The following is a 20,528-nucleotide window of genomic DNA, read 5'->3' as shown; positions in this document are numbered from 1 at the left end:
AATGGGAAGGTCAAGTCGAGGACGTTGTATTGTGGGATTACAATCCTGCATTTTGAAACTGGTTTGAAAACCATGTTTCATTTGGTGCAGAGGTTTATAATCTTTAAGAAGAATAAATATAGTAAATATATGTTTTGTATTGCACTTGGTCCAGCAGGCAACAGAAGCATGACTCAGTGTTCAACATTAGGTACTGATAAACAGCTTGAGCGCAGCCACAGAGATGCTATCGTCCTCCTAGCTTCTGCAGGCTAACGGTCCCAGCGCGCGGGTCAGAAGGCCTTTTGTTTGACACCAGACGCATCGAGATCTCAGTGCGAGCCATAAATAGCAGAAAAACACAGCAGTTCATTTGAAAATCAGTTTGGACGGGTAAGTGCTGTTACCTGTCAAGTCTGTGACGACACTACTACACTATATGATGGCCTGCAGATGTTATTACAACAGCTGTGGTGTTTAACCTCCTCCTTCCTCGGGTCATTTTGAGCAGAAACTTTTTTTTTATTTTTTTATTGAGTGTTCAATGTGCATTCAAGTCATGAGCCTTCTCGTGCTATGGTAATTATGGTAAATACCAAAAACCGACGTGGAAAATGCACATGAACACCCCCTCATGTGGTATTTTCCACTGGGCAGCTCAAGTAGAATATTTTTGATGCACGAGTTGCTGAGATGAGATAACCTTTGACCTTTTCAAAATGGCGGAGAACAACGCAAGAGTCGTGAATAAGCATTGTACACAACTAAACGTTTTTTTGCTACTGTTAGCGGATTGTTTTTGTAGCCTGTACAATGTTGTGTCATTAACAATTGTTATATAATGCGTTAACACTCAGCGTCAGTTTTAAAAATACCATTATATACAGACAAATATACAGCGGTTTGAGTTTTAATAAATCATCTTCTTGCTGTAGCAGATGACTTAAGCAATCTAAAATAGTTTTAGCCGAATAACAGGTCTGGATCTGTGAATCCATCTTTTCCCTACATTACGACAACAAAAGCACTTGAACACAACACACTGGTAAATACCAGTTCACAAGTGGAAAATATAATCTTTTGTGGACTCGGAGTACTTTCTCTTAATTAATTACACAAAAATACAATGAGGTTCTTAAACGTAGTTCTAGAAAATGAATAACAAAGATTTGCATAAGGTGTGCTTTGATTTATGTTTTTAGTTAATTTATGAAGCCACTGCAAACTTTATTGTTGTATATTACATTGTTATTTTATCATGCTATCATATTCTGTGCAGGCAATTAGCTTACTGTGCTGTAAATAGAAAAGCCTGACAAGCTAAATACCTTGTATTGTGGTATAGAGAGCTCTTATTTCTGGGTTTCTTGACTTGTTTGCTGTACACCTCGTCACACTAATCACTCATCACTCTGGCGAACCCATGATGGACGACCCTAAGTTTATTTATACTGCATCCCCACCTCTGCATTATATATTTATACAAACATAGCCTACGTGCTACCTTGTTTTATTTTAAAGTTTGGCTCTTCATCCCGGCGAACCGCTTTAATCCACTTCGTCCTTAGACTCAGTTGTCGGGAATCCATGGAAACTTAAATAAGGTTGGCGTTGTTTGTTTGATTGACAAAGTGGAACAGAGCAGTGACCTCTAGCCTTCGTTTCAGCCATTGTTAAACTGCGCCGGAAGTGGACATGCACAAAGTTGAAAAATCCCGCCCATGAAACCCGGAAGCGTGATAATCCCCTATGGAGACGGTTGGATTGTCCGCGGTGTGGGCGTGGTCTTCAGATTATGACGCGGTATAGAGAGCCTAAGTCCCTCCCCTTCCGGTGGACCACCATGGGACCTTATTTCTGAAAAATATTGTATGGTAGTCAATGGCGAGAGACAACAAATATTTTGATCTCGTTTGAATTGTGCCCTGAATTACACATATGATGTTTATCAATATAAAAGATACATTTTAAAGTCAAGAAAGTCGCAGTTTGATGTAAAACTGTTGAGGTAGAAGACTGTGAAAATACGTCATTACAAAGACTACAAACCCAAAAGGTGCACATGTGACGTCATACCTTTTCTCTCAATGAATAAAGCTAACTTTACTGACGCTAACTTTACTGACGCTAACTTTACTGACGCTAACTTTACTGACGCTAACTTTACTGACGCTAACTTTACTGAAGATAACTTTACTGACGCTAACTTTACTGACGCTAACTTTACTGACGCTAACTTTACTGACGCTAACTTTACTGACGCTAACTTTACTGACGCTAACTTTACTGACGCTAACTTTACTGACGCTAACGCTAACTTTACTGACGCTAACTTTACTGACGCTAACTTTACTGACGCTAACTTTACTGAAGCTAACTTTACTGACGCTAACTTTACTGACGCTAACTTTACTGACGCTAACTTTACTGAAGATAACTTTACTGACGCTAACTTTACTGACGCTAACTTTACTGACGCTAACTTTACTGACGCTAACTTTACTGACGCTAACTTTACTGACGCTAACTTTACTGAAGCTAACTTTACTGACGCTAACTTTACTGACGCTAACTTTACTGACGCTAACTTTACTGAAGCTAACTCTACTGAAGATAACTTTACTGAAGATAACTTTACTGAAGCTGACTTTACTGAAGCTACTTTACTGAAGCTAACTTTACTGAAGCTAACTCTACTGAAGCTAACTTTACTGAAGCTACTTTACTGAAGCTAACTCTACTGAAGCTAACTCTACTGAAGATAACTTTACTGAAGCTAACTTTACTGAAGCTACTTTACTGAAGCTACTTTACTGAAGCTAACTCTACTGAAGCTAACTCTACTGAAGCTAACTTTACTGAAGCTAACGTCTGTCATGTTTCTATAGTCTTACGTTATAATCGTAACGTTACGCCGTGATGCCGGAGTGTGTTGTACCAGACTGCACACACACGAGCAACGGTGACGTATAGTGCGAGACGAGAGATGTAGTTCATTGAGCGATTTCCACATTGAACTAAATGTTACTCTTCTGTTTTATGACAAACTGCAACTTTCTTGACTTTCATAATTATCTTTTAAATTGACAAACATCATATGTGTAATTCAGGGCACAGTTCGGACGGAATAAAAAGATAAGTTGTCTCTCTCCATTGACTACCATGCATATTTTTTCCGAAATAAGGTTCAATGAGCCAGAAGCGGAGGGGCGGGACTTAGGCTCTCTATTCCGCCATGTTTCTCAGTGACACGCCCACAACTCGTAAAGATCGGGGCTTAGAGAAAATCCCGCGCTTCCCACTGGTGTTTACGACATTGTGGTGGCGTTCAACTCGTGAATACGATCTATACGTGATGACTTGAACGCACCACAAGACTCTAGGACATTTGTCCGTAATTGAACCACGAATACACACACACAATTTTTAATTGGATTTGAGGAGTTTTGTGGTTGACATTTTAAAAAGTAACAAATCCTTAATTTCCTTGCGGGTTAATTTGACTCCCTTAGGAATGAATGCAGTGCGAGGAATGCTTCAGTGCACATAGAAAAACCTAAAAATGCTAAAACTTTACCAAAAACTTATTTTATAATCTACATGTGTATCTGTATGCATACTGAATAACCGACTTTAGGACCCAGCAGAACAGTTCATTTGCTCCATATATATAGAGCTATAAGGCCATCTAGAGGCAAGTCATGAAATATCATGTTAAATAAAATAAAAATTTCCCGCGAGAGGTCGGCAGAGACACCCAATGTAAGATATTTTGAGCTGAATTAAAAGGGTTATGCATAAATTTGTGAGTTATTTTGAATATAAGTTGAAAGAATGTGAGGAATGTGCTTGCATTACTACGCTCTAAAAAATGCTGGGTTGTTTTAACCCAATTTTGGGTCAAATATGGACAAACCCAAACGTTGGATCAAAAATGTAATTTAACAATTTAACCCAATGGCTGGGTTTGTCCATATTTGACCCAAAATTGGGTTAAAAAACCCCCAGCATTTTTTAGAGTTTATGTATTTATTATTTATTGATCAAAACTAGTGATTTAAAGGTAAAAAATAACCCAGAAAAAATATTATAATATAATATGAAATAAAATAAGTTCTGGACAAAAAAAAAAAAGTATAGTTTTAGGGCTTCAGGTCATTTTGACCCGCGAGGGAAAGATGAGGGTTAAACTCAGACATTTACACCGTACGCATCCGCACCGGGATTTACAAGCTGATTGTAATACGTGATTCTCATCTTTGTCTTGTGGTCAGGTGGTCATTTCTATACTTCTGATAGTTACCAAGACAACCGACGGGCGGAGGAGAAGGCATCCATGCGTTTTGCAGGTTAGGTGTGAAGGGACATTGCGGGGAAAGGGTCGAGCATGATGTCATCGCCAGCTATTAATAACTCAGGAATTCCACTTCTAGTGTGATAAACAAGGTGACGTGACAGCATTTATCATCGCTGCATGCATAACCTTGAGAGGCGTACAGAATATCAACGATTTCTTTATCTAGGCCATGTTTTTATTATATAAATAATTGCTTTACATGCACACTCGCTTTTAAGTGAAAACAAACACAGCAGGTTTTAGAAGCCAGAGGACGTTCTAGAGGAGAGGAAAGCGAAGGAGGAGGAGGAGGGGGATAAAAAAGAGGAGAGTTTTCCAGGTTGAAGAACTCCAGTCCCTTGTAACTCACGTCTCGGGTATCAGCCGGAGGGGGATTGAGCATCGGCACAGAATACAGAAGCCGTGTCAGAACGGCACATCGAAACAGCCGTGAGAAGAATAGCAAACGAGACCAGCGTGTCATCACACATTTTCTGACTTTTTATATTGTCTCGCACTCGACAGGCCTGTGAACATCACCGCTATTGGTTTCAAGCTCAGGACCACCTCAGGGAGAACTAGGATCACCTTTTTATACCGATACCACACTAAAAAAAATGTTTTCTATATACTGTATGTATATATGTGTGTGTGTGTGTATAAATATGTACTTATGTCTATTTATACAATAATAATAATGTCTATTTATACACATATTTTATGTATTTGCGTGCATGTCTATATACATATGCAGTATATAGACACATTCATACATATATAGACACGTGTCTATATACATCTATATATGTATGTCTAATATATATATATATATATATATATATAGACACGTGTCTATATACATCTATATATGTATGTCTAATATATATATATATATACACACACACACGTATATGCATGTGTTTATATACAGTCAATAAACAGTCTATATATACACAGTATATATACACACATATATAATATATTCTGTGTAAGTCTATGTGTATATATATATATACACACACACACACACACACACGTATATATACAGTATATACACACACAATATGTATATGTATATATATATATATATATATATATATATGCATGCATGTTTACATATGACATAACTAGACGTGTATATTTAAGCATAAAGACACACAGACATATACACATACAATTATATGTGTCTATATACATATATAGACCCATCTGTTCAGAATGTTTTCTGGACTTTATTAATAACTATTCCTGGTCTTATTGTGAACGATTCATCAGTGCATGTTCTTCCAACAGAGAGAAAAAAAGTCTTTGTAATCTTTCATCTAAAATGTAATTATGCTTCTTCTGAAACGACTGTCCTTTTTGGCTTACATCACTAACGCACTCATCCAACCCCCTGTCATACAGAGCAGATCCATTCTGGTATAACACACCCACTTTACACTATCCAATCAATAATCATAATAATAATAAAAAAAATCTCCTCCCCTCCCAGGATATTATTTCTCCATGAAATACGTCACAATGGGTTGGATTATGTTAATGCTAAAGTCTGCAATCTTGTTGCTCAGTCCATGTGAGAGGAATGAAAAAGTTCAGATTTGGTTTTCTAGAGAGAGAGAGAAAAAACTAGCGTGCCTGAAAATGATTAACGTTGTGTAATCCAGGGCAAACTTGCTAATACTACTTGCACTCTTTTGCTAGATTGTTCTGCAGTGCTCTTCATTAAAGAAACACAACGCATAAGCTACCTCTTAAGAATGACATTTATATAATATATATATACACACACACACATACTGTATTTATATACATAATTTCTAGAAAACAATGTACATGAACAGAACTTGTTTGTGACTAACACAAATAACCTTTAAAATCATGTTGTAAATGTGAAAGACAAGTCTTGTAATGCTCAGGTAACATCTGCCAAATGAAAAACAAGGTACGTTGTCCTTAATCTGTTTAAATTGGCCAAAAACGCCACGAGTAAGACGCACTCAAGACTGAACCCTGAGAGGTTTGAGGAGAATCAGGAGGTATGGCTTTCACCGCTGCCAAAGTCTGAGGAGTTGCTCGGAAACTGCACTTTTTTTCCCCTTGGAATATGAGATACTTTATTCGCGAGTTTGAGCTTTACTTTAAAAAAAAAAAAAAAAAATCTAGTAGGAAGACGACACATTCAAACAGCCCTCTGTTATTGATTTACAAAGGGGGAAAAAAACAAGTGCATAGATAGAGATAAAATGTTTTTGAGGCCAAGAACACACATTAAACTGTTCAATAAGAGCTTTTAAGCATCCCAAAATCCCAAATAACTCAAACTTTGTGATTCTTTCAGCATAGGATATTTAGTAAAAAACCACAAGATTGGAATATTCTAGGTTATAATCAAGTACACGAAACATAAAAACGTGGGCACTTACAATGCCGGTCTATGGGACAAGTACACAGTTGCCTCATAGACTTCAAAGTGCACTTCTCCATGCACATTTTTCCGTAGCTTTTACAGTTTTGTTGTGGAAACCACAAGGGATGTCGAAAGAGCTTAACTTGTATATAATACCCAAAGTATTCCTTTGATCTCGGTCAAAACTGCTTTGAGCTGATTGACGGCAGGGACATTAAGGCTTTAAATTGTTGATTTGAGTGTTCATATAAATTAAAAACAATCAAAAAGGTGACATTTAAAGGAAAATAACGGCTCAGGCATGTATTTATACATATAAAACCTTCATTAAAACAGCAAATAAACATGCCGAAAGGTAATACAGTGAGATCCCAACACAATTCTTCGTTCCTCGGTAAGAAACTGCATCATGGTAAAGGCCTCCCGTCAGCAGGGGGCGGTATGGAGTGAAAATAAACACAAGACGAACGTAAACACGCATATATGACCATGTTTGGAAATCACAGGAGTGATCGTTTACAAACAGCCCAGTATAAACCACAAGATGACATCAGACATGTCCAAAAACAAAACAGACCTTTTGGGTTTTAGCGTGTCTATTTATGGGAAGCGAGAGGGTGACGCTTCAGGCTCATTTCCTAAAACTAGAGATGAACCGTTTGATACGCTTCCCCCCCAAGTGCGTTTTGTGTTCTTGATTTTCTCTGATGGTGAATCTGAGTCCTCAGACAAACAGGAGCAAGATTTGCGTTGAGTTTGCTCTGTAAACTCCTTGTGTCTAAAAAAGAAGAAGAAAGACTGTGACGTTTCACTCGAAGGACAAACGTACGCGTTCTACATTCATTTAGCGTCCGATTCACGAATACGATCTTAAGCTCCATTTGAAGAAACCGATAATTTCGCCATCAAAGATTTCCGTCGTCCAGCATCTTGTTGACTCCTTCACAGATCTTCTGCAAGTGGCCGCGATACACTTCCGAAGGGCCGTACAACGTCGCGAGAAAGTCGCAGTCGGAGAAGTGATTGAAGACGTGGTTGATCCGCCCGTGAGATTTGGCCGTCAGGTGCCGGTTAACGGCCTGGTGGAGAAGCTCGCGGCAGTCGTTGAGTAAGTTGCTCATGACGCGCCGGTCGAAGGTGAAGTCGATCTGGTAGAAGCTAACGGCCGTCATCGCGAGCGTGTGCACTTTCTTCCGGAAGCGCTCCACCAGCGCGAGCTCCTCGTTGTTGAACTGGCCGTTGCGGTAGAGGACGCCCAGCTTGACCACCATCTTAATGAGGTTCTTGATGATCTTCTGGGCCTCCTTGCGGTTTCGCGTGTACTCTTTGGTCACCCGGTACAGCTCGTCCAGTACCTCGCTGCTGGTGTCGTCTATGAAGAGGTTGGCCATCGTTTTGGTCGCCATCTTGCTCATGAGCTTCTTCTGGGCCTGGAGGGCGAGGTTCTTCGTGCTAAACGAGTCCATGATGTCTACGGATGAGACGCAAACAGAGTCAAAGTTTATTTATGACCCTAGACCACAAAATGTCACATGGGACAACTTTTTTAAAATTGTGAAGCTGAATAAATAAGCTTTCCATTGATGTGTGGTTTGTTAGGATATGACAATATTTGGTCGAGATATGACTAAGAAAATCTTAAATCTGAGGGAGCAAAAAAATGTAAACATTGAGAAAATCTCCTTTAAAGTTGTGCATTTATGTTCACGTTTGTGCTGCATTCACTCACAAAAATACATGTTTTATATATTTACGGTAGGAAATTTACCAAATATCTTCATGGAACATGATCTTTACTTAATATCCTAATGATTTTTGGCATAAAATAAAAATGGATAATTTTGACAATACAATGTATTGTTGGCTATTGCCACAGATATACCCGTGCGGCTCCAGACTGGGTCACATTTATATAGCACAATTTATACACAAAACATTATAAAGCAAGAACACGTCACAGACATGGAGAAGAGACATGTAGAAATTAAAAATACATAACTAAAAACATGGCACAAATTGCTGAATATTAAAAGCAAGTGAGTAAAAGTTACTTTTCAGCCGTGACTTGAAAATTGGGAAGTCAGTGGCAGATCGACCTTGAAATGGCAAATTATTACTTGAAATGTCACGATGATCTCTTTGTTTTAGTCTAAACCGTGGGATATATAAAAGTTTCCGTGTCCCTGATCTAAGACCTCTGGAAGGATATTTATTGCACTATAAGCGATTGCATTGCGCTGAAAGTATTGCACAGAGAGAGGCATTCAAAAGGAGATTTCCAAACAAGAAAAACTTAAATCAGAGCTGCGGTTTAGCATTCCTCCAAACAACAGTCATGCATCCACACCGGGATCCTGAGAGATGTTTATCTGGAGCGTCTCGGCTGGAACGACTCCCGCGTCCAAGTCAAAACATGCTCAACGTTGAAATCAAATAACACGATTTAATAGGAGGAACACACACCATTCTTGAATGGGAAACGTTAAACATTCATGCGACATGAAGGTTTCGCTTCGGGACATCGAGGAAACAAATCTTCCCAACGTTTCTCATCAAAAAGGCGAGATATACACAACCAGGCAAAAGTTTGGGATCGGTACGATTTTTTATGTTTTTAAAAGAAGTCTCTTATGCTCACCTGCATTTATTTGATTAATACACACACAAACAGTAATATTGTGAAATATTATTACAATGTAAAATAATATTTTTATGTGAATATATTGTAACATGTAATTTATTCCTGTGATCAAAGCTGTATTTTCAGCATCATTACTGTCTTCAGTGTCCCATGATCCTTCAGAAATCAGTATAATATGATGATTTGATGCTCAAGAAACATTTATGATTATCAATGTTGAAAACAGTTATTCACATTTTTATTTCAGGATTCTTTGATGAATAGAAAGGTCAAAACAACATTTATCTAAAAATCGAAAGCTTTTGTAACATTATACACTGAATTAAACTGATCAAGACTTACAGTAAAGACATTTATAATGTTACAAAAGATTATATTTCAAATAAATGCTGTTTTTTTTAACTTTCTATTCAACAAAGAATCATTAAAAAAAAAAAAAACATACACAACCGTTTTCAACATTGATAATAATGAATGTTTTTTGAGCATTAAATCATCATATTATACTGATTTCTGAAGGATCGTGTGACACTGAAGACTGGGGTAATGATGTTGAAAATACAGCTTTGATCACATGAATAAATCACATTATAAAATATATTAAAATAGAAAACAGTTATTTTAAATGGTCATAATATTTAACAATATTAGTTAATTTTTTTGTATTTTTAATCAAATAAATGCACCCTTGGTGCGCAGAAGAGACTTTTAAAAATATTAAAAAATCATACCGATACATGACTTTTGACTGGTAGTGTATACGAAACGTTAAACATTCATGAAGGTTTTGCTTCGGGATATTGAGGAAAACAAATCTTCCCAACTTTTCTCATCAAAAAGGCGAGACATAAAGGTCTCTTTGTGCACGTTTCCTGCAAACAAATATGAATGTGCTGGTCATTCACAAATTTTTTCTGCAACTAAACAATCCGAATACGGCATCCGTGCATTTCCGTTCTCACACGCCGAACGCTACACTTTAGAGGCTTTAACAAAACAATGGACTTCCTAAGTTTTGCACAGGCCTGACAGGACAATTTCCCCTTCTTAAAATGACCGTTCCCTGGGGACGTGTTGCACACAACAGAACGCCCTCAACTCTGAGTCAATGCGATTGATTGTTTCTAATTAAAACTCAAATGCCTGGGTTTCACAGACGAGGCTTTAAGGAGTAGTTCACTTCAGAATTAAAATTTCCTGATAATTTAATAATAACTAATTACTAATAATTACTGATAATTTCCCCCACACGTCATCCAAGATGTTCATATCTTTCTTTCTTCAGTCATAAAGAAATTAAGGTTTTTGAGGAGAACACTCCAGGATGTTTCTCCATATAGTGACTTCTATGGTCCAACTTCGAAGGTCCAGATGTGAGTTTCAGTGCAGCTTCAAAGTCTCGTCACGATCCCAGCCGAGGAATAAGAGTCTCATCTAGACAAACCATCCGCCATTTTATATATATATATATATATATATATATATATATATATTTAAAAAAATTAATTACAATTTTGATTCTTTTTAACCACAAATGCTCATCTTGCATGTCCACGTAATCAGATTGAAAGGTCAAGCGTGATGTAGGCGAAAGTACCAACCTAGTGAAGTACGAATTTTTTTATTATATATATTTATTACATGGCTTGGTTTAATTCTAATGTAGAATGTGGTCTGTTATTTCTTGATAACAGACCGTTGCTAAGTATAACCGACCGTTGCCATGAAAAACAGAGCGTTGCCATGGACGCAGCATTCTAACCGTAGAGACGGAAAGGACTATTTTCTTTAGCGGAAGCCATATAAATAGTTTTTAAATCAATAAATTCCTTTTTAAATCAATATTTTGTGTCAAATTATTGATTTATTTGGTAGGTAGCCATGTAATAAGCGGGATAATGTATCCTGCGGTTGTTATAGCGAATACATTATCCCTTACATATATATATATATATATATATATACATAAAAACAACAATGTCTGACGATTTTGAAGTTGGAGGTGAAAATGAGATGTTGTTTTCGTCCTACATTTTCCATCTACGTCCGGTTACCGCCTGACATTTCCAACGTATGTGTATATATATATATATCACATTTCGTGAAATCCCAGAAACTCACATTTCGTGAAATCCCAGAAACTCACATTTCGTGAAATCCCAGAAACTCACATTTCGTGAAATCCCAGAAACTCACATTTCGTGAAATCCCAGAAACTCACATTTCGTGAAATCCCAGAAACTCACATTTCGTGAAATCCCAGAAACTCACATTTCGTGAAATCCCAGAAACTCACATTTCGTGAAATCCCAGAAACTCACATTTCGTGAAATCCCAGAAACTCACATTTCGTGAAATCCCAGAAACTCACATTTCGTGAAATCCCAGAAACTCACATTTCGTGAAATCCCAGAAACTCACATTTCGTGAAATCCCAGAAACTCACATTTCGTGAAATCCCAGAAACTCACATTTCGTGAAAAACTCACATTTCGTGAAATCCCAGAAACTCACATTTCGTGAAAAACTCACATTTCGTGAAATCCCAGAAACTCACATTTCGTGAAATCCCAGATTTGGACCCCATTGAAGTCACTATATGGAGAAACATCCTGGAACGCTTTCCTCAAAAACCTTTATTTCTTTATGACTGAAGAAAGACAGACATGAACATCTTGGATGACGAGGGGGAGAGTAAATTATCAGGAAATTTTAATTCTGAAGTGAACTATAAGCCTCGTCCAAGACTAAAATGCACTTTTAATTGAAAGCAACTTGTAATGGCATATCTTAAAATATGTCATTGCTTTTTCTAAGGCACATTTTAAAAAGTTACCTGAATGTCCTAATTAAACTAAGGCCTAATCCTGGCTCAATCCAAGCCCTGTCTGTGAAACCAGGCCACAGTCATTAGGAAGTGATACCGCGAGTGGCCCGAGACCGATGGCTTCCTCAGAACATTGTCTTTTTTTCACACACGCCATTTGCATTTCTTTGAAAAGGCACGTTTGATGTGACTCGATTCGCTGGGAAAATCTGGTATCCCTGGTTAGCGGGACTTCTAACGCTTGATGTTTTGAGAGGATCACACATCGGTTTCTAAGCCTCGTATTAATATCCGTCAAGATCAAAGGTAAATCGTTTGAGAAAGAGACAAGGTGAGATCGTGATAATCCCCGCCAGACAATTATGAAACCATTTTGCATGTTTACAACCAAATCTAGATGCATTTGGGCACCATTAACTCTCATTCTTCAACACCCTGACAGCTAATAAACAACATACAGCCACATTGATATAGACTTAAAACTAGGGATGCACAATATATGATTGAAATCACTTTTTAAAAAAAAAGAGGAAAATACAGTTCAGTGCAACATGTGCAGCACAAGTCAATAATATTGGCTACATAGATAATGAGAACATTATAATTGTGTGCTTGGGTCATTGCTTTTAATGGTGAGACTTTTGTTTTTGTATTCAGGCTCTCAAAATTTATATAAAAATTTGGAGTTGGATTTATCGGCTTTCAAATATAAACAATTATCGGTATCGGCGCATCCTTATTTAAGGCGAGACACTACAGGTGAATAGGGTAACATTTTAAAATAATAGATATCACCATGAAACTTCCTCAGTTGATTACTTACACAAGTTCATAAAAAAAATGTATTACAAGTTTTTGAAATTTGTATGTTTAATTATGCAAATTAGGCATTATCTCATTAAATATGCACAATTTTGCATATATTTTCGGTAGATAGATCTGAGCATTTGATAAAGCCAGGTGCAAAATTATTTTTTCATTTTGATTACACAAGATAAAAAAAGATTTTCAGAGGGATTTCAGGATATATGCTTTCATTACCTAGGAAATCAAAATATACTGTCCATAGCCTTAAAAAATAAATTTTCGCCATATTTTTTTGATTAAAATGTCACATAAATCAGGCCAGGAATGATTTATAAACAAATCCCTCTGAATATATCTTCAGAATACTGCTAAGTGTATAACTGGAGAGTTTGGTGTACATCGGCTGAGATGTTTATACTGGAGAATGACAAAAAACTCATTTTGAGAAAAAGGCATTTCAAGATTTGTAGATTGATTCAAGATTGATCATACTTTTTTTAGTGAAAACAACTATTTACTGACACAATATCTTATCAAATCATTAGCAACAACAATACAAACCACCTAAATGACATCAAAACTTATAAACACAGCATTTATGGCCTTCAACTGAGCAGAAAAACAGTCAAAAACACACATCTAAATGTCAGAGCGCGTCACGTGATGCATCTGAACCAATCACGGTGTCAGAAATTGACATCAGCCAATGAGATTTCGCTTTTACAGTTAAATGTCCATTGTACTTTCACGATTGGTTGCTGATAAAAAGGAAATGACCGTATTTGGATCTGACAACAATGTACAGAGATGTAAATGTAAAGAGAGCTTCCCAACGGTGTGTGTGAGATGATAGGGAGCGCCAACTTTTGTTGAATTTATGAGAAATCTACAGACTCAAATAGACACAGTGTAGTAAAATAAAGACCTAAATGTGTATTTTGGACTTTTTTTTCACCACAAGTCTGAAAGAAGACATGTTATTGAAGACAAATAGCCTAAAATCTCAAAATTGACCAGTGAAAAAAAAACACAATGTTTTTGCCTGCCGTGTCTCGCCTTAAAACTATCATGTAAGGTCAATAAAATGTGTCCAAGCAAGGTATATGCTGGTTCTGAAACGTAATGAATACTTGAAGCATTAGCAGAGAACCAGATTTAGTTGCATTTGAGTCCTAATAACTGCTGTCAAAATACTCCCACAAAACAGATGACACTAAAACCATTCACAAGAAATCTGGTGTTGGAAGAAAAAGGGCTTAAATCTACAAGCATACCTCGAGAAGATTAAAGTATTCTGCGTTCTTTTGTTTCGCACCAGCAGAACAAAATAGCTGAACATTGGCCAAACAACAATGGGCAGTTCACCAGCTTCCCAGCATTATCATTAGTGGCGAGTTTTACAAGGGTGGAAACAAAACAAAACACAAGAAGCTCATGTACAAATTGAGACTAGCGTGAACCGACCACAGATATCCCAGCAACGCTCGTGGTGTGTGATTCACGACCGGACAAAGAGACTGTAACTAGAGACCGAGGTTTTGAGTAGCTCAGCATCAACCAGAGCCAACACTCACCTTCCTGAAGATATAAGGTTGCGTTCTCCATGATTGGGGAGTGGGAAAGCAAGAGACTGTGGAGGACGTTGGAGAACATCGGAGATCACTGAGCCATGCCTGTGTGTGTGTGTGTGTGTGTGTGTGTGTGTGAACTGATTGTGTCAGGTATGTAAGTGATTTCACCTGTAGGCTTGGCTGTTATCTTCCACCCTGCTGGGAGATGCTGGAACTACACCTAATGGATTGCTGTCTCCAAGTATACTGTTGCGTCTCAATTCTCCTACTTATGTATGTAGTATAAGTAGGAGAATTGAGACGCAACAGTATACTTGGATAAAGTGTACTCTCAAAGTGTGTGTGTACTCTCAAAGTGTGTGTGTACTCTCAAAGTGTGCTTTTTGTGAAGAACGTCAGTGACATACAATTGCATCTTTAACGGTTGCTCTCTCTAATCCTGTCATGTAAACTGACCTGTCAATCATCTTGTCGTAGTTAAAATCCTCCACATTTCAATTAATTTCCAACCGAATCGGAGAGAAATGCAGCTGATCTTTCATGCGGAGACTCTCCTTATATTAACAAATAATCATGCATTTAAAAGTTAATGGCCAAACGGATCTTTCTAAAAGTTAAGCTAAATCAGTTTTAAATTAAGCTAAATCAGTTTTACGCGTACAGACGACACCATTGTCAAAACAATCCCAATTCACACGGATCCGCGAAGCCGAGTAAAAACGCTGTATTCTGCTGCCGGTTCATCAGATGGCGATGAAACACTAAAGACTGAACACGTAATACGCATGTGCATGACGTCATCGTCTTCAGAGATTTGCGTTTTTGTTGTTTACACAAATATTTACGTTTTTAGTTGAAAACGGTGTCGTGTAAACAGCCCCGAAACCTCTCACTGTCGTTCACCATGTTTGTGGTTTTTTAACACTTTTAACTCGTGTTTTTTAGTTCTGAACCGAATCCTCCTCCAAAGCACAATGAGTTGTGGCCAATATTATCTGTTAAGGTCCTTGCACACCGAGTCCGAAATTGTAGGAAACTGAGGCAGAAAATCAAACCCGATCCAACATTTTTTATGACGGACGAAAGTTTCAAAGAAATTTGGATCGGGTTTGATTTTGTAAGCGTGATTGACATAACGTGAGGTCGTATTTATTTTTTAACGTGCGAAGATTTCGAATGCTTTTCTTACTTATATCTTATTACTTACAGCAGTCCAAATATCAAAAAAATCTTAAATCAAGATGCATTTACTAAAGTAGTAAAATGCCATAAGATATTATGTCTTGTTTTCTGGGGAAATAAATCAAAATTAAACGAATTTTTGCTTAAAACAATCAAAATGATCTGCCAATGGGGTAAGAAAAATAATCTTAATTCAAACAGAAATTATTTTTCTTGCCCCATTGGCAGATCATTTTGATTGTTTTAAGCAAAAACTCGCTTAATTTTTATTTATTTCCCCAGAAAACAAGACATAATATCTTATGGCATTTTACTACTTTAGTAAATGCTTCTTGATTTAAGAATTTTTAGATATTTGGACTGGAAACAAGACAAAAATACTAAGTGAAAAGCTTTTTTTTTTGCAGTGTATAGGGAGCACGGATCCACACTTCAAACATCGACTGAAAATAGCACTTTTGACATACTACACTATGCTTCGGGACACACTAATTTTAATCTCACAGATTGTTAAGGATGGATAGTATGGGTACTAGACCTTCTTGACGCCCAACGACCCTCCTTAAGGAAAGGAGAAACAAGCTTCCTGCAGCTGGAAAGGCCAACAAAAGGGCCAGTGTCCAAAACTCAAACTAGCTCTGTTTCCAGGTACGGACTGAAGCAACACAACCACAGCGAGCAACAGCAGCTCGTCCTTCATGTGGATGCACTGTGTTCACTCTCATCGATCGTCTGCTGTGCAGGGTTCATGGGCTATCGTCAAAATTATACGAAAAATGCATTAATTTTTTTCTGGCCACACAGATCTAGAGAAGCCTGCGGAGCCAATGAATTATTCAGCCGTTCCACAAAATAGTCCCACACTTTAATAATGCATGAACCAATTTAGGAATAAGGGTTTGGGGCGACTAAGTGTGTTTTTGTGCAAAGGTTATCAAAGCCTGGGATGTTCATTATGAGAACGAGTCTCTCCGACAGAATTAGAGATAATTAGTTATGAGATGTATGAATTTTTATCAAATATGGAGTAAATTTGAGGCAATTTTGTATACATCTCATTAAACGTTTTAATCAACTCAAACCAGTTACCAAATCTCAAACCAAATAAAAGGGTGATTGTGACTTTATTTCTTGGATTTACAACTTTGTTTCTCATAATTGCCATCTTTTACTTCAAAATTACTCTCATATTTGTTACTCTGAGGTTATAGGATTGGACTGTACTGTTGACAAGCCCATATCGGTCAACCACTTGTAAAGTTACAACGCCTAAGATGGATGAGGGTTTTTCCTACACTTGTAAAATGCCTAGTCAGCATCAATGTGCCTTCATGGACTTCACTAAAACTGCATGTTCATTATATCCAACTACCTGACTCTATATTCAACAGTATATGTCTACAAAGTCTTGAAGGTAAAGGCTTTAGATATTTGTTCAAGACATATATATATAATAAATGCCAGTTAACATGCGCCTTAAAGGATTAGTTCACTTTAAAAAAAACTTTTGCTGATAATTTACTCACCCCGATGTCATCCAAGATGTCCATGTCTTTCTTTCTTCAGTCGAAAAGAAATTAAGGTTTTTGATGAACACATTTCTCCATATAATGGACGTCAATGGGTCCCAAACGGTTCAAGGTCCAGATGACAGTGTCAGCGCCGCTTCAACGGGCTTTAAACGACACCAGACGATGAATAAGGGTCTCATCTAGCGAAACCATCGGTCATTTTAATTTTTTTTTTTTAAATGACGTTTTATAAGCACAAATGCTCGCCTTGCTCTGTTCTGTGATGCTCGTTCGTGACGTCATATAATACGCAATTACGTTGAAAAGGTCACGCTTCTATGAAAAGTCAAATTTCTTTCCTGACGAAAATTTTCTTTTAGGCTTTTTAATATTACAACACCCCGGATACGCACACGAAATAGGCATTTTAAACGATAAACTGACACAAAGACATTTGAATATGTGTATACGGTCCTCCTTCCGCACATTTGTAAACACTGACTCGTCAAGCGTGACCTTTGCAACGTAATTGCGTATCACGTGACGTCACGAACGCGCATCACAAAACAGAGCAAGGCAAGCGTTTGTGCTTATAAAACTTTAACTTTTTTATTTATTTTTGAAATGAGCGATCGTTTCGCTAGATAAGACCCTTATTCATCGTCTGGTGTCGTTTAAAGCCCTTTGAAGCAGCACTGACACTGTCATTTGGACCTTGAACCGTTTGGGGCCCATTGACGTCCATTATATGGAGAAATGAAAACTTTGATGAATGTGTTCATCAAAAACCTTCATTTCTTTTCGACTGAAGAAAGAAAGACATGGACATCTTGGATGACATCGGGGTGAGTAAATTATCAGCAAAAGTTTTTTTTAAAAGTGAACTAATCCTTTAAATGCCAATGTTAGTTAGTTAGTTCACCCAAATATTACAATTTGAAACCCCCCCAAAAAAGTTTTTTTGGTCAAAAAAAGTTTGAGCCAAAGTCACTCTTCCACCGGAAACCAGTGATTATGTTTTATAAAGTTCTTAAATATGGATATTTATCTTACAAAAACACATCTCTTCGCTTCAGAAGGTATTTATTAAGTAATATGGATTACTTTTATGATAGATAGATATGCTTTTTTTGGGCTTCAAATTTCTCAGGTACAATTCACTCCCATTTATAAAGCCTGGGAAGAGCCAGGATATTCATTAACATAACTCCGATTGTGTTGAAAGAAGAATGTCATACACACCCAGATTGGCTTGAGGGTGAGTAAATGATGGGATAATTTTCATTTTTGGGCGAAATGACACTTTTAAACCCATAATAAAAGCTATCTATTGAGTGCTGAACACAACGAAGGTTGAGCCACATCCCAGACAACTGCAAGAATGTCGACGGTTAATGTTTCCTAGGCTACAACCATCCGAAGCCTCCATGCAAGTGAACTTTGCAGTCCAGTAAAAAAGGTCATATCCTCCTGTTTCTATCAATAAGTGACCGGCCTGTTACTCTTTTAGTTTCTATTGTATTGCATCTTAAATATTTATCACTATGCAAATGCAAAACGCCTACATTTCAATGTTTCAGTTGCTGTCAAATGAGCAATTAGGGTTTACATACAAACTATTAATAATTCTCATTTTTGGTTTGTTATTTTACAATGTGATGGTCTATGCATACAATAGAGGTTGTGTTTTTATTCTCAAATGACGTTACGTTGACATTACTGAATAAATAACCATAAAAAATAACCTCAATAAATAACAAAAGCACATGTTCTATGCAAAATTATAGATTTTTTTATAGACACGGAAGGAAAAGTAACATTTTCATGTGTTCATGAATGCACGACATGCAGAATGTGTGTTATTGAAGTTATAAACTCACCTCTCGCCTATTTCAACCGGATACTGGGCGTCTAAAGTGTAACTTTCGTTCTTCAAACCTCCATCTAAACACACTGACAGTCAGCCAATAAACAACCTACACAAGGATACGACTTAAAACTATCTTATAAGGCCGGTAAAAATGTGTCCGACAGGTATGTGTTGGGTCTGAGCCGCTGGTGTGAATAATTGAAGCGTTTTCTTCTCCCTCTTTTCGCGTTTGGTTACCAGAGAGTTTGTAACCTGACTCCACCTTTTCGAAAAGTTTCAAACTTGAGGGTCTCGGGCGCGCGGTGAGTGACGTTCTAACTGACCAATCACGTTCGGGTTTGGCTCCCCGGCGGGCCAATCAGAGGGAAGAGAGGCGCGTGCGTCCAGCCTTCCATATGGTTTCCCGTCATTATCCTGAGAAAAATCCAAGGCTGAAAATTTCCCAGAGGAAATTCTGTTGAACAATGAAGGGGAACTCTCGTAACTAGTGATGTTTCTTCTGTAAACAAAATGGCTGTCGACATTTAATATATAGTTTCTTTGGGTTGTTTACGTGAGGGATACCTGTAATTTCATCGTTAATATACCTGAGAGTTTTATTATTTATATATTTTTGTAGGTGAACTCTACATTAAGGAATGCATAGAAAAAGGTGCGAGTCAGATGTTTACCGGATGTTGCCCTGCTTTTCCGTTTATAAATGGAAAACATTCAAAAACATCCGGTGGCTGTTAATAAACACTAGAAATTCTTAAACCATATGACATCCTCTTCAGTGACTGATAACACACACAACCCTAACACCTGCGACCACCGATGGAAATAATCGAGTACGATAATAATACATAGAGATAATGTTTCTTCTTCATTTAATAATATATATATTTTTTTTTAAATGAATGCATTGTATTTATCAACATTATTTTTTTCATTTAAAAAAAATGTTTTTATTACTATTAAAACTATATATTTTTTATTAGACCTTCCACAGTGTTTTTTATGGAGGAAAAGCAGCGCGCATTATGGGATGTTACACAGGCCGATTGCGCCGCCCAGCGCTACAACATTGTATTGCAGCGTCTGGGTCAAAGTGCAGCAACATGGACAAATTCTTTTTAAAAAAATTCAGCAATTTTCTTCATATACTTTGTAAATACCTTTTTTTTTCAATGTGACCAATTTAATTTATTAATAAATATAAAATTATTCAATAAAAAATATCTAAATTCAAATGTTTTTTTGTTATTTCATATGAAACGTCTCAAAGCCTATCGATAAATAATAAATAAATAAAATAAATAAATAAACCTTTGAATTGAACAGAAAATCAACATTTGTTCACATGATTACTGTCACTTTAAACATGTTCCCCTCTCTCTCTCTCTCTCTCTCTC

At 37.1% G+C, this 20,528-nt stretch overlaps 1 protein-coding gene across 2 annotated transcripts; it reads right to left on the bottom strand.

The window, feature by feature from the left end:
• Window positions 1–6,063: 6,063 nt before the first annotated feature.
• On the bottom strand, window positions 6,064–19,428 carry tnfaip8l1 (tumor necrosis factor, alpha-induced protein 8-like 1). 2 transcript variants are annotated; one of them, XM_079592725.1, is made up of 2 exons: window positions 19,145–19,428; window positions 6,064–8,196 (listed from the first exon to the last, which is right to left on the bottom strand). In XM_079592725.1, the coding sequence occupies exon 2, from the start codon at window positions 8,189–8,191 to the stop codon at window positions 7,631–7,633; it is 561 nt and encodes a 186-aa protein (XP_079448851.1). In that variant the 5' UTR covers window positions 8,192–8,196; window positions 19,145–19,428; the 3' UTR covers window positions 6,064–7,630. The 2 variants fall into 2 exon arrangements, with proteins under 2 accessions (XP_079448851.1, XP_079448850.1); XM_079592724.1 differs by lacking the exon at window positions 19,145–19,428 and adding an exon at window positions 14,575–14,768.
• Between the last annotated feature and the right edge of the window lie 1,100 nt (window positions 19,429–20,528).

The sequence above is a fragment of the Phoxinus phoxinus genome (genome assembly GCF_949152265.1).
Source record: "Phoxinus phoxinus genome assembly, chromosome: 20".
NCBI lineage: Eukaryota > Metazoa > Chordata > Actinopteri > Cypriniformes > Leuciscidae > Phoxinus > Phoxinus phoxinus.
Note: the sequence above shows the minus strand (reverse complement) of the source record. Positions and strands in the feature narration are given on the sequence as shown.

Excerpts from the sequence above, each read along its gene's own strand:
- tnfaip8l1 (XM_079592724.1), bottom strand. The coding sequence starts at position 14,653 with ATGTTCTCCAACGTCCTCCACAGTCTCTTGCTTTCCCACTCCCCAATC. Across the intron at positions 8,197-14,574 it reads AACCTTATATCTTCAGGAAG|ACATCATGGACTCGTTTAGC; the intron begins GTGAGTGTTGGC and ends TCTCATCCGTAG.